Raw genomic sequence first — 12,698 nt, forward strand, 5'->3', positions numbered from 1 at the left:
TTGTCCGAGGCTCTCGCATGAGTTTCACACTTGAAGTCTTTCATGGGTGTCTCCGCCTGCCGTTGCTCTTTTTACACGACACACAAACACTCCAGGCTGCTCGCAGGGAATCGGCCAGCTGTGCACACGCGCTCAATGCCACAAGTGAGCAACGGGACACGCATGTCACACTAGAAGGCTGCTGTCCTCCTCACTTATCCCCTATCACAGACACACTAATCCCAGCAGTTGCGGGTGTGGGGGAAATAGATTGGAGGTCAGTTGTGAGCAGGTGTGTGCATGCCGTCAGGCCCCACCAGAGGACCGCAACCACAGAGGGTTTGGAGAGAAAGCAGCTGCTGTTTTGGGAGATTTCTTTGGGGGGCGGGAGGGGGGGGGGGGTGGTATTGACTTTGGCATAGATTGCTTATCCACTCCTGCCACCTATCTGTTATGGTAGGATGGCAATGAAAGGCCGTGTGCATAGACTGGCGAATACAGTTATACTTCATTTAATCAGGTATGCTACTCTTTTGCAGAGTCCTGAGTGCAGAAGAAGAAATAGAGCAGAGATTGAGCATTTGCTTAAATTAATGTAATTTTAACTTCATCTTCAATCAATGTATTGTGTGAAGTACTGAAGAGCAGTCTTCTCAGGGTCAGTATTTACTCATACGGTATGTATCCCGGTCCTGGGATTCGTGTCCCCTTCATAAACACTGTTAACTCTGTCGTCATCATCGGGCTGTTTGTGTCGTTAGCACCGTTAGCTGCGAGCTGCCGGCTCAGCTGTCACCATGTTGAGAGCCGTGTGGAAGCAATAGATATGCTCTGAGTTTCGTATTGAGCACTTTTAAGGTGCAATGAGCAGCACGAGACATGATGGTTGACTGCACAATGGCTTTCCTGTCCTCAAGAGAAACACTGAAATTATTCTCACATGAAAAATATGCTTATTTAAATGGAGTTGATTTATGAAATACTCAATTAAGAGAAAAATAAGTGACAACAATTTTGACAATCAATTAATCATTTCGGTGGTTGCTGGTTCCCGCTTCTCAAATGTGAGGCTGTTTTTCCAGTTTATATTTTAAATGCGTTTGTTTAGACAAAAAAAAGCAGGCTGTGGGAAAATTGAGATGGAGCTTTATCACTATTTTCTGACATTTTAGAGGAGAAGAAATTAATCAAAGAGATGAATTAGTTATAAAAGCAAATGTTAGCTGCAGCCCTACAAGGCACACATTAGACTCAGGACTCCTATTTAATAAGACGTCCTATAGAAAGGAGGCATTTGTTGTTGCTTCAGGAGAAAGAAAATAAAAACTTTCTTTTTCTACTTTGGTATTGCTTCTGAAACTCAACCGGAGTCTTGATCCGCACTACAGGAGATTAATGGCTGTGGGGTGTTGAGAGGGATGCTGGGAGGAGTGTCCACCAATCCAAGTCTCAGCCAGCTCCTTCAGATATCCTCCCACCAAATGACCTTTGCCTTCGCTCCCCCCCCCCCCCCCCCCCCCAAGGTTCTTCCCAGCTGCTCCCTGGATGAAGCCCTCTGATCCCGGGGAGCTTATCACCAAAGTCTGCCTGAGTCTTCACTCTCTTTGTTGCAAGGTATAGGGGAGGAGAATCACCACACGCCACATGACTGTGTGGGCCTCCTCTGGTGCAACTCAGCTGTAGAGGAGAGACTGGCTTCAGCTGGGGGCTCCCTGCATGAGCGGGCACCTCCAACGGGACCCCTCGCCGATCTCCGCCTGGCCCCACTCCACCTACACGCTGCTTCGAAAAGGGGACTTGAGAATGAGAGAAGTGTTTCATACTGGCACATTCAGTAGCTCGGACCAGATGGAGTCTTTGTTCTTTCTCTCAAAAACACTCGAGGATGCTTACACACGTGTCTCTCTGTCACATGCAAATGCCCACATATACACACACACACATACACACATGCATGCATGCCCATTTCCTCACGGTATTAAACCAGGATCATGAGGACAGGGGGTGGTGTGATTCTCTTGTCCTCTGTCGTGTTCACATCAGTCATATGCAAATAGGCATTGTGCACAGCGAATGACACAAATCCACCATGTCTAAATCCTCAAAGAAGACTGGTGACGGCTATTTAGTTAACATGATTTAGTAAGGTGTTTGACCCAGTTAGCACATGCAACCATTAAATGGTGTTTGTTTCTGGTGTTTGGACAAATGGAATCTGTCATCTTCTGGAATTTGAGGACATGAAGAAGATTAAAATGAAAGGGAATTTATGAATCTCTACTGAACATGTTTGAGCTATGTTTTCTTAGATAAAGATTGAAAGGATGATGAAACTGAGTCTGTGGATGAGAACAGTTGGGTCTTTCCTGCTCATCTTCATTGTGTGACTATTTTTCCCCTCAAAGGTTGACGGGGACAACAATTTTAAATTTGCAGCCGGGAGCCGCTAAACGATTGCTCGGGGCAATTCCTCACCGTCAACGAACGTCCACTAAAATCGCTTGTTATTGCCACTGAGAGGCTGAGGTTGTTATAAACATGTCTAAGAACAGTATGGAAAGGACCCCATGGAGGAATAAAAACGTTTCTCTTTACCTTTCGCTTAATCCAGTCTGTTTGTTATTGTGTCGAACCAAGTCCTGCTCAAGGAGAAGTCACGTTCTGAAATCTTGCATCACATCCACATTGTCAAAATCTGCTAAATATTTCGCCATGACATTGAGAGTTGTTTCGATTATTACACCAAGCTACGCTTTCTGACCTCCAACACAATAAACTCTGACAACACTAGCACTCCTCTCACTCAAGTTTTCATTCTTAATATCAATTGCAAGTTTGAATTTATCACATGATGTTAGATATTAATAACTTCGCACCGTTGCATATCCTCATGTGTTTGTTTAATCTGTAAATTGAGCACAATTCAGTTGTATGTAATCACCATTGGGGACATTTGAGCTGATACACAACTGAACTTCTCAATACGTTCGATATGAAACCTGAAATCGTATTATTATTCTGAACTTCTTTGGTTCCTCATTTTTGGTCGATCTTTCTAGTATTTGTTCTTCAATTTGGATTTTTTCTTCAATGTTTCCAGTTAAAGGGAGTTGGATCCATATTTTTGAACAACAGTCTGTCTTGTTATTGGAAGGTTTTTCCAAAAGCGATTTTATCACGACCTTCTCTATTATCTATTTTGGGAATATATTCCATGCCACAAGTTTTTTGGCTCGAGACGAAGACCTTCTGACTTTGTATTTCCCAGGTATACAGCTTAGTTGTCTAATTGATGCCACTGAGCAATTAGCTGGCACACCTGGTATTTATTAGCAGTCGCTTCCAGAAACCTCCTACTTCTGCTGAAACTGCAACAATGCATCTGTCCTCTGTGGAGTAAATCTGTATGTTGTATGTTCACCTGGTTATCTAAATTACTGACGATGAAAAGGTCTAAGTTATTTATATTATTCACTTGTGTGGACGTTGTTTTCCTTACTGCTCCAAACTGATTTTCTGACAACAAAGACATTTGAATCAAACTAAATCTAATGAGGAAATAGGAACAAGTTGGAGCAGAACAGTGAGAATGATAAAAAGGAGCAGAAGGAGAGAGAGGATTCACTGACTACAAATGACGCTGGAGCTCAACATTTTGTCATTTTCCAATGTTCCAGATGGCATAAGGCCACCGTCATCCCCGGCTAATTCAAGAAGGAGGACATTTCTGACAGGAAGGAGCCAGTGACATTTAAGCTGGAAATGCGCGGCTGTTACTGCGTCCTTGCTGTCCTTTTCCATCAGATCCGGAGGTGCAGAGCAGAGACACATCCTTCAGTTCAGGTGAGTATGAAATGCACAGTCTGTCAGCTCCTGTCTGGTCTTTGCTGTGCAATGCAGTGTGAACAACAAACTCTGCTGCAATCAGCCAATCATCTAATCGATTCAAGTCAAAGTAACCTTCACTGCTGCGGGTTTGTCGCAACGAAAAACAAACGCATGAATTAAAAATCAGCATCTAGACAACAAACTTGTATCCACTTGAATTATCTGATAATTTCTCACAACCAAACCCTTTCCACAATGCCACGTCAAATTATTTTTTTTATCTCAATGCATCCTTTAAATGTTTATGTAAAAAGCGTCATGTACACACTGTTTGAATTGTAATGTAACGAAACCTCAGTTTTAAATTTAAACAGAGATAGGAGACTTTTCACAATAGGAAGCTCTTCAAAGTCAGATTCCTGCAGTATCTTTCATGACTAACAGCCATCTGACCTCGTGGAGCTGGAAACCCTTGGTTGAAATAAATATCAAAAGTTTCTCTGCATTATTCATAACCCTGGCTGACCCAGGTCTACTTATGAATTGGATTGAGAGAGCATCAATCAGCTTCCCATTAGGATATTTAATGAGTGCAGCCAGGTTAAATCTCATGACATTTCTCTTCTTCTGTCTGAATAACTGACAAATCGGAGCATTTGTGCATTTATATATGTATGACTTAAGCTGTTATGTGACTACAGACGGATCTACGGTTCATATGGTGCAGAAACGTGCAGACAAAATGTCAGGTTTTCCTGTAGACCTTAACAATGTTTGCAGAGGACCAACACAGAGACCGAGTATGGCTGAGAGGAAGGGGGTTGGAAGCGGGCAAGTCATTGATTGAATATCAAAACATGACACGTGTGAAAATCTCATAAAAGGCAATAGGATTTTATTTCATTTGCTATATAATGGTATCAGGCACTACACCACCCTAGACAGAAATGTAATTTACAGTCTACCACCATTAAATAATTCACATCCAACACTCTTATTCACTAGTGGTTAGTAGACGTGTGTGAGTGGTTTCTAGATGAGCTGATCAGAAGCAAAAATGTCCAGTTGATGCTGACACAGTAGAGCTTAGATAAAATATGAGTCAGTCCTGCTAATGTAGAACTGAGCTTGAATTGTCCAAAAATGGCCATCATACAGATATCGAACCCTACTGATTAGAGTTTATCCTGTAGCACCACCGCGAGGACAATCTTTACGCTCTTGCCCACTAGTGGTAAGAATCTAATAATAGCAATGTTGCTGCCATTTGTCATTCATCCACCACTTTTGATTTGTGGTGTGTGTGTAATGAGTATCACAGCCTAATGAGGCCGCTAGTCTGATAAACAAACCATTGATCCTGTTCGCTCTCCCAGTGCATCTCAAATCATAACAAAAATCAATAACTAAGTCCTAGTACCGTGGTGTTTTCTATGCACACAAGCTATTTTGAACAGGAATACCAATAGTATTAAGATGGCAAATGTTTTCACAGAAAATAAATACTTTACCAAATCCAGTTGTGATGGAAAATGCAGGTGCTTTAAGAGTACTTGCATATAGCACATGCAAAAGAAGTGCCCCAAATTAATCTTCATTGTTTGTAATGACACAATAAAATAAACGCATCGACAGACACGACACTAATAGTGTTAATTATACACATTTGATTTTTGAAGCATTACCAAGTCTAGTTTCAGACATGAATTAAGACGATATATTACATTTGGGGCTTGGTTTAATCCATGTCTATGAAATTGTCCTATTGTATTTCATAACGTTAATCATAGTGTAAGACAAACACAACATATCAGTAACTCTGGTGTCGTGAATAATATTGTTGAGTTGTTGTAAATAGTGGCTTTAAGTGATTTTGATTGTACTCTCATCTGCATTAATATCGTTCCAACTGAATACCATCCATTGCTACACTGGCCATAGTGCATAAACAAAAAGTGGCTGATAGCAGGACTATTTCAGTTCTGCGTCTTCTTCTGTGTGACTGCAAAGCCTCATTAAGGTGCTTCCACTCAGAACTTTCTGAGGGTCGGCAGCGCCCCCGCCTTCACCAGCACAGCTGAGAGCAGGTCTGCAGGCCCGGAGGGATGGGGCACAGCAGTGGCTGAGGGATCTCCATGCTTGTTGTCAGCGTTGATAGGTGTGGGAACCTTCCCTCTATTCAGTGTAGACTTGCCAGTCCCACTGCCCCCTCCTGCGCTGGTCTTGCTGTTCTCCACTGTGGGGATGACCGTGCCCAGGTTGGGGTTACCCCCCACGGGAGTCCCAGTGTGCTCCATGCTGGTCTGACAGCAGCACAGCTGCCTGAAGAAAGCCGCCCTCATCTCCCTGCTGGACAGAGTGTATATCAGAGGGTTGAGGGCAGAGTTGAGCACAGCCAGGGCTATAAACCAGTCCACCTGGTAGAGCACAGGGCACTTATCTGGGCTGCAACCAACATCTAGCAGCAGCAGGAGGAAGAGGGGGGTCCAGCACATGACAAACACTCCAAGAACAATGACCACTGTCCGCAGCAGGGCCAGCGAGCGCTCTGAAGGCCGGCTGCTCACCCTGCGGCCGCTAGAGGTCACCAGGCGGTAAATCCTGATGTAGAGGATGATGATGGCCACCAACAGGGCGCTGAACACACTGATGCAGAAGGCCACATAACTCTTAGCATAGAGCGGCAGCACTGTGGAGCAGGAGGCCATGTTGTCCAGGCAGTTCCAGCCCAGGCTGGGCAGGGCACTGAGCAGCACTGACACGAGCCAGCAAGCTACCAGCAGTCCAAGAAGTCTCCCCCGACCTGCTGTCTCGCACGGACGCAGGCGCACCATAGTCATGTGCCTCTCGATCCCAATTGCCAGGAGGCTGAACGTGGATGCGCTGAGGGCCACAAACATGCTCCCTTCTCTAGCCAGCCACTGCAGCGGCGTCAGGAAGTAGGTGTTGCTTCCTGAGGTGAAGATGTTGACCACGTAGGCCACGCCGGCCAGCAGGTCTGACAGCGCCAGGTTCCCAATGAGGAAGTACATGCGGCTGTGGAAGCGCTTGTTCCTCCAGAGAGTGAGCAGGACCGTAACGTTCTCCAGAACGATCAGCACGCAGATGAAGAGCAGCAGGGCCATCTTACAGGCCCCGCTGCTGCGAGGCTTGTCCCACTTTCCTGAGTGGTTGTAGTGGCTGACGATGACGGCGTTCATCCCCTCCTCCAGCCGGTTCCCCATCCCGCCTGTCCTTCCCGGCCTTCCTCGGTCACACACAGCAGAGGGCGCCACAGCACTGGACACAGCGGAGTGAGGCGAGGCTGCTCAATCAGGCAGAGTCACAACTGGCATGTTGGATCCTGTGAAGGACCTGTTAAGAGATCAGATACTCTATGAATTTTAACTCCGTTTCAATTTGAGATTTTGTTATTTTAGGCTGCCTTGAAACATCTGGCCGGGGACAGCAGATGGAAATTAGCCTCTCTGGCTAACTCTGGCTCACTTACAGTGCAACTGTTGATTAGTGTGCATTGTCCCTGAAAAATAAAAATAAAAATAAAAAAGATTGATTTTTAAAAGTTATATTCAACACTTTAAAGTTACATTCAACATCATGTTGGATAATGTCTGTCAGAAAACAAAATGTAGGACTCCTAGAGTATGAAAGTAATTGTTATGTAGAACTTAAAAAATAGCAATTAAGTTAAATATTAGGCCTACCTAATTCATAATAATGTATCTAATCAGGGAAGTTCATTACTGAGATTGTGTCCTGGCCAAGATAGCAAATAACATATTAATAAACAATATAAAACAGATTTATAAAGAAATTGATCAAATAAAAAATACAAGAAGAAGCAGCTGTAGTTTAGGACGTTACAACTTGATAGTGAACAAGCAGCTGTGGCGGTTACTGCTGTTCATAAAATACGTGTCATAAATGTTATAATTTCTCATTTCTGTGACTTGTAAATAAACGTTGATGCAAAAGGTTCCAAAATAATCCTTAAATTATAGGGTACATGTAATTATGAGGTTGGGTGAACAGGGTTCTAGAAAATTGTGTAGCCCAAATTAATAACACTGTAAAAAAAATTTAAACAAACGCTATTCTCACTATCAAAATAAAATGGTTGGCGACGCTTTTACACTATTTCAGTTGAAATAAATATGTTTACTCATGGAGGTCTGATCAACTTTCCTGTTTTGGAAAAGTTACTCAAAGTTAGGAGTGATCATTTAGAAACCTGAATACTCTGCAAAATAAAGTCTGCCACAGTATATTCTTCATCGACAGTAACGTATCGTACCTGTTGGAGTTACTGCTCTCATCTAAACATCCCGGTAGTTTTTGGTGAGATTTGAAGTTATTTGGAAGAGCCGCTTCTCTCTCCTGCGTAACGATGCGCTCGTGTCAAAATATGCGTTTGTCAAAAATGGATGATCTACGGCGTAAAGTCAAAAGTCCACGTTTTTTTCCTTCCTCGCCCTTATAAAAGTTTCCAATCACGGAAGTATTCACCTCCAAAAATCCACTTTGTGCTGCGTCCTGAACTTCATCATTGTGGCGTCCTCCTCTCACACTGCGACTCCCTCCAGTTTGGACCGTCTCGCTCTCCTCACCCCTCCCAGCGCGGTGGGGCGGGATCTTACCTCTCCATTCGGTCAGGAGAGAGGTCAGAGCCACGCGTGTCGTTGTGCAGATGGGCAGCTTTGTGTTCATGACGCTGCTTTGCATTTTTAAACAAGCAGGTTTGATTGATTTGGTTTTAGGCTATTTTTTTTAAAGTGTATAGTTTATTAAAGAGTTTTGTTTTTGTCTGAGAACAGCGACTGTTTCAGACAAGAACACTTAATTTGTCTGTGTCATAAAATTGCTGCACTTGCATGTACCAACACATGTGACAATGTTTTGCCTCAAGGCCTTATAAATGAAGTTGTCATCCTCTAATAGATAGCCTTCTACCTCTACTGTTCTGCTTCGGTTGCATATTTTCAGGGTTGATGATAATGATGGATTCTCAACCAACCATGTCCCCTCTCAGTTCATTTTTTTTGGACCAGAAAGCTCATCGTTATCTAAACGTTGACCCCAGTTTCATAAAAAAGAACTGACTTGTGTGTTTTTTCGCCTTTCTGGGAATACACCCTCTCCACTGACGGGCCAAGAAGTTGCAACCGGTTTTATATTTGCGATTTTGATGACTCATTGTTTTTCATGTTCAAATAAAAGATGACTGGATCTGTTTGCTACTTCGGAGTGTGAGATAGGTCAGACCTCTCCCATTGGAGCCAATAACGGATGGGGGAAGGGGAAGGAGTCACACTTGCTTGTCCTTTTATGCACTTTCTTAGTGTTCAGAGGAAATATGTCGTTAAGAAGAAGGAGACAAGAGTCTGGTAGGCTGAATGTAGCTACGAGGTGCTGAATGTATAGCTAAGAGGTCCTGCATGGTTTCATCTGCAGTAGCCTACATGGGGTTGCATATACAAAGAGAAGGTCGGGTCATTAGGTCATAGGCAGTTAGAGACACCACAAGTGTGATGTTAAGTCACTGCTTTAAGATCTAAATGAGATCTAAATAAATTTGGTGGACAAATGATAAACTGTAGATCCCATCATGAGTGCATAATATGAGATTGGGAACGATTCGATTGCCTCTCAATGGCTCTCAACATGGCGACGGCTGAGCTGGCGGCTCGTAGCTAGTGGTGCTAACGGCGCTAACAGTAAACTACGATAAAATGCGCAGAAAGAGCTAACAGTGTGTACCTGCGCGGGAACCGTGCAGAGCTGTGACCATCAGCTCCATCAGTACTCTCTTATACCTTGTACATAGAAAATGGTTGTATGCTGCTTAATAATGCTCTGAATGTCGCATATTGCTCCTTTTAATTTAAATGCCTTCTCCCTGTGGGTAAAATAAGGCTTTTCCTACGGCAACTTCCTGGCGCTGTGTGACTTGAGGAACCAACTGACGGGTGAAAACACAATGCCGGGACCACAGCTGGATGTGGATGGTGTGAAACATGCTGAAGACCATGTCTGACTCACTCGCTCCCCCTCTTCACCTCTGCTACTCCAGAACCAGCACCAACGCCCCCCAAGCCCCTCTCTGAACTGGATCTGTTACGTGTTTAAAAAACAGAACGCACATTCCCATCAAATTCCCAAAAGCTATTATTCCAACCACTAAATGTTGCCATGGGTGGAAACAGAGGGGTAGGGGCTGTTACTTCTCATTGTTTATGCCAAGCATTTTTACAGTGACGGTCACTGGCTTTTGGCACCGTGATTTCACATTCAGCCTGTGAGATTGAGAAAGAGAGACAGACAATGGAAGAGGGGTCAAGGGACATCTGACCAGGAGCAGAGCAATATCAGCTGAGGGAAAGTTTCTAGAGAATAGGAAAAAGAGCAGCGGAGGAGAGAAATGAGGCTCCAATTAAGAGGGTCAGTTGTAGGTGCACAGTGTTCTGTTTTTTGTCCCGACATGCTTCGATTTAGGTATTTTGAATACTGACTAACTAATGATGGAATGCATCTATTTGGCAGCTTAAGTTACTTTGATTTGACATATAAAGCATATGTTGAAAAAGATGTTGTGATGATTAAATCTTGAAAGTAGCTAGTGGACCTCATGGTGTGATTGTTTAGACAACCTTTGTGTCCAAGGTCAAAATCATACCTATAGTTGATTACTGTTCGAGGACATAAAAGACAAAAAGTCCCATGCATATGCTAAGAATTTATAGAATAGAGCAGGATATGTGTCTGCAGATATTGGATGCTTGTATAGCTTCAACCCAGCGGTGCTCAATAAAAAGGTGATGCCAAGGCAAGGTGACCATCCATATCTGATAGCATGGTTTCAAGCCTCTCTAAAATAGCAAATTGTGGCTATGACGGGGCTACTGTGTTTTCTTTTTCTTCTTTTCTCTTTGCTGATGTTTGCTTCGTTTTTTTCAAACCGTCCATCTCTTCTGTTTTTTGTTTTCGTGCTCTTTGTTTTTGCTGGATCCAATGGGCTGAAATAGCATAGAACAGGCCAGAAATTGAGACTGTGATGGATGACGGTGTAGGCTAACAGTGACCGACAGCGTAACAAATGTTGATAAAAAAGAAGGCGAGATGGAAAGAGCAGGAGACTTAGGAGCGGCGGCTGACAGTGTTTCCCCCCTCCTTCTCTCTCTCTCTCTCTCTGTCCCACTGGTATCACTGATTGTGAGAGGTTACAGGCAGTCTGGCCCTCTTGCACATGTCAGCCCAGGCATTGCAGATTAATGAATGACCCCCAGAGCTGTTGACTTTACCCTGAGCAGCAAGAGATGTACAGGCGCTCTGACAACCCATTTATAACCATATGAAAATACCCCTTAGCTCTGTGTTGTTGCAAGCTGGATGCAGACTTCCTGGATGTTTGGTGCTGTGGTAGAAAAAGGAAATGTTGCTACAGGTCACCAGATCATGAAAAAAAAAAAATGGCCTTGTTGCCAAGTCCTCTAAAAGTTAGTTGTTTCTGCATCTTTCTGTGTGAGGCTGCTGTGTGTTTGTGTGTACTGTATGTGTGCAGCAGCATTGTGAGTCAGGGCACACTGACGTAAGCTCGGGTGGTGAGTTAGATGTTCGGGAATGTAAAGTGTGGTGGGAACGAAGGAGAAGCTGCAGCGGTGGAAAAGCAAGGCCTCTCGGGCCGTCACCCCACTGCCCTCTCTCTACTCCTGCAGTTTACCCACACCCACTGAAAAAGTTTCCTCAAGAATTATAGAGAATGTTTGCTCAGCTCTATGAGCTCCAGCAGCATTTCAATATGACATGGATATAGATTTACAGTACAGTAGATGTACAGTATGTAGATGTTGTGGAGGTTCAGACCAAACAGTGTTTTATTTATTGAGGAGAGATAAGAGACTAGTTTATGAACCTGACAATTGAACAACAACTGCTCCACTCTATCACTGTCTAAGTCTTGATGCTTATGAACACCATGCAATAGGAGCGGGTGTCTCTCAACGATTCGATTCAATGGCCCTGGAACATCTCAAGGAGTATAAATATTTGATGTGCCAGAGACGCTGTCGTTTTAGAGAGACCCAAACTGATAGTAATGTGCCTGGTGGTACAGAAAAGGGCAAGCGAACAAACGCATCAACAACACTGAATGTAGTTTGATCTTGCATACGTGAGACCGAGACAGAGAGAAGCATCATTTGAATGGATAAATGATGATTTATCTGTAATTATCTATCTCAACTGGGTAAAGGTTATATACTGGATTCAAAGCATTATCGCAGCAAACAACTATTGGTAATGTAAAGATGTAGTGGAGTTGGTGTCCAGAGCAGAGAATGAAGTTGCTCTTGCTCTTTGTGTGTCGTAATCCCAGTTTCTCTGTGCTTTGTTTACATAAACCGGCTGGCCGTGCAACATTTTTGGTGCACATGAGTCTCTTTGTTGTGTCCTACTGACTAGCTAATGACTGTGGCTCTGCACTGCCGGTTACCGCTGACACCGTCTCAGCCAACGGTGTGGTCGCCCCCCGCAGGTAAACGCCGTTTACTCTGTCAGCACTGTTGCCATTGTTTGCACTTCATGCTGTTAGCACCGTTAGCTTCTAGCCGCCGGCTTAGCTGTTGCTATGTTAAGAGCCATGTGGAGACAATAGATATGCGTTGAATTCCAACGATGAGCACCTTAAACCAGCATACATTAAATACATACGACAATACATTAATCCTGCTGGCTCATGTAGAAGATAGCATTACCGGCTAGCAGCTAAAGTTAAAATCATTAATGTTGGATGCGTCACTCAGTGAGTGTTGTGTCTAGTAGGACCTACGGTTAAAGAAAGAAACTGGTCTTTATAACGGTTACGGAATAACTATCTGGATCCAGATCTGTCCATG

The 12,698-nt window shown here is 43.7% G+C and overlaps 1 protein-coding gene across 1 annotated transcript; it reads right to left on the bottom strand.

The window, feature by feature from the left end:
- Positions 1-5,837: 5,837 nt before the first annotated feature.
- Positions 5,838-7,054, bottom strand: s1pr3a (sphingosine-1-phosphate receptor 3a). Its single transcript, XM_076088595.1, has one exon. The coding sequence runs from the start codon at positions 7,029-7,031 to the stop codon at positions 5,838-5,840; it is 1,194 nt and encodes a 397-aa protein (XP_075944710.1). The 5' UTR covers positions 7,032-7,054.
- Between the last annotated feature and the right edge of the window lie 5,644 nt (positions 7,055-12,698).

This window comes from Anarhichas minor, unplaced genomic scaffold (assembly GCF_050575085.1).
Source record: "Anarhichas minor isolate MPS153535 unplaced genomic scaffold, ASM5057508v1 ptg000010l, whole genome shotgun sequence".
Taxonomy (NCBI): domain Eukaryota; kingdom Metazoa; phylum Chordata; class Actinopteri; order Perciformes; family Anarhichadidae; genus Anarhichas; species Anarhichas minor.

Bases quoted from the DNA above. Each gene is read 5' to 3' on its own strand.
- s1pr3a (XM_076088595.1), bottom strand. From the start codon at position 7,031: ATGGGGAACCGGCTGGAGGAGGGGATGAACGCCGTCATCGTCAGCCAC.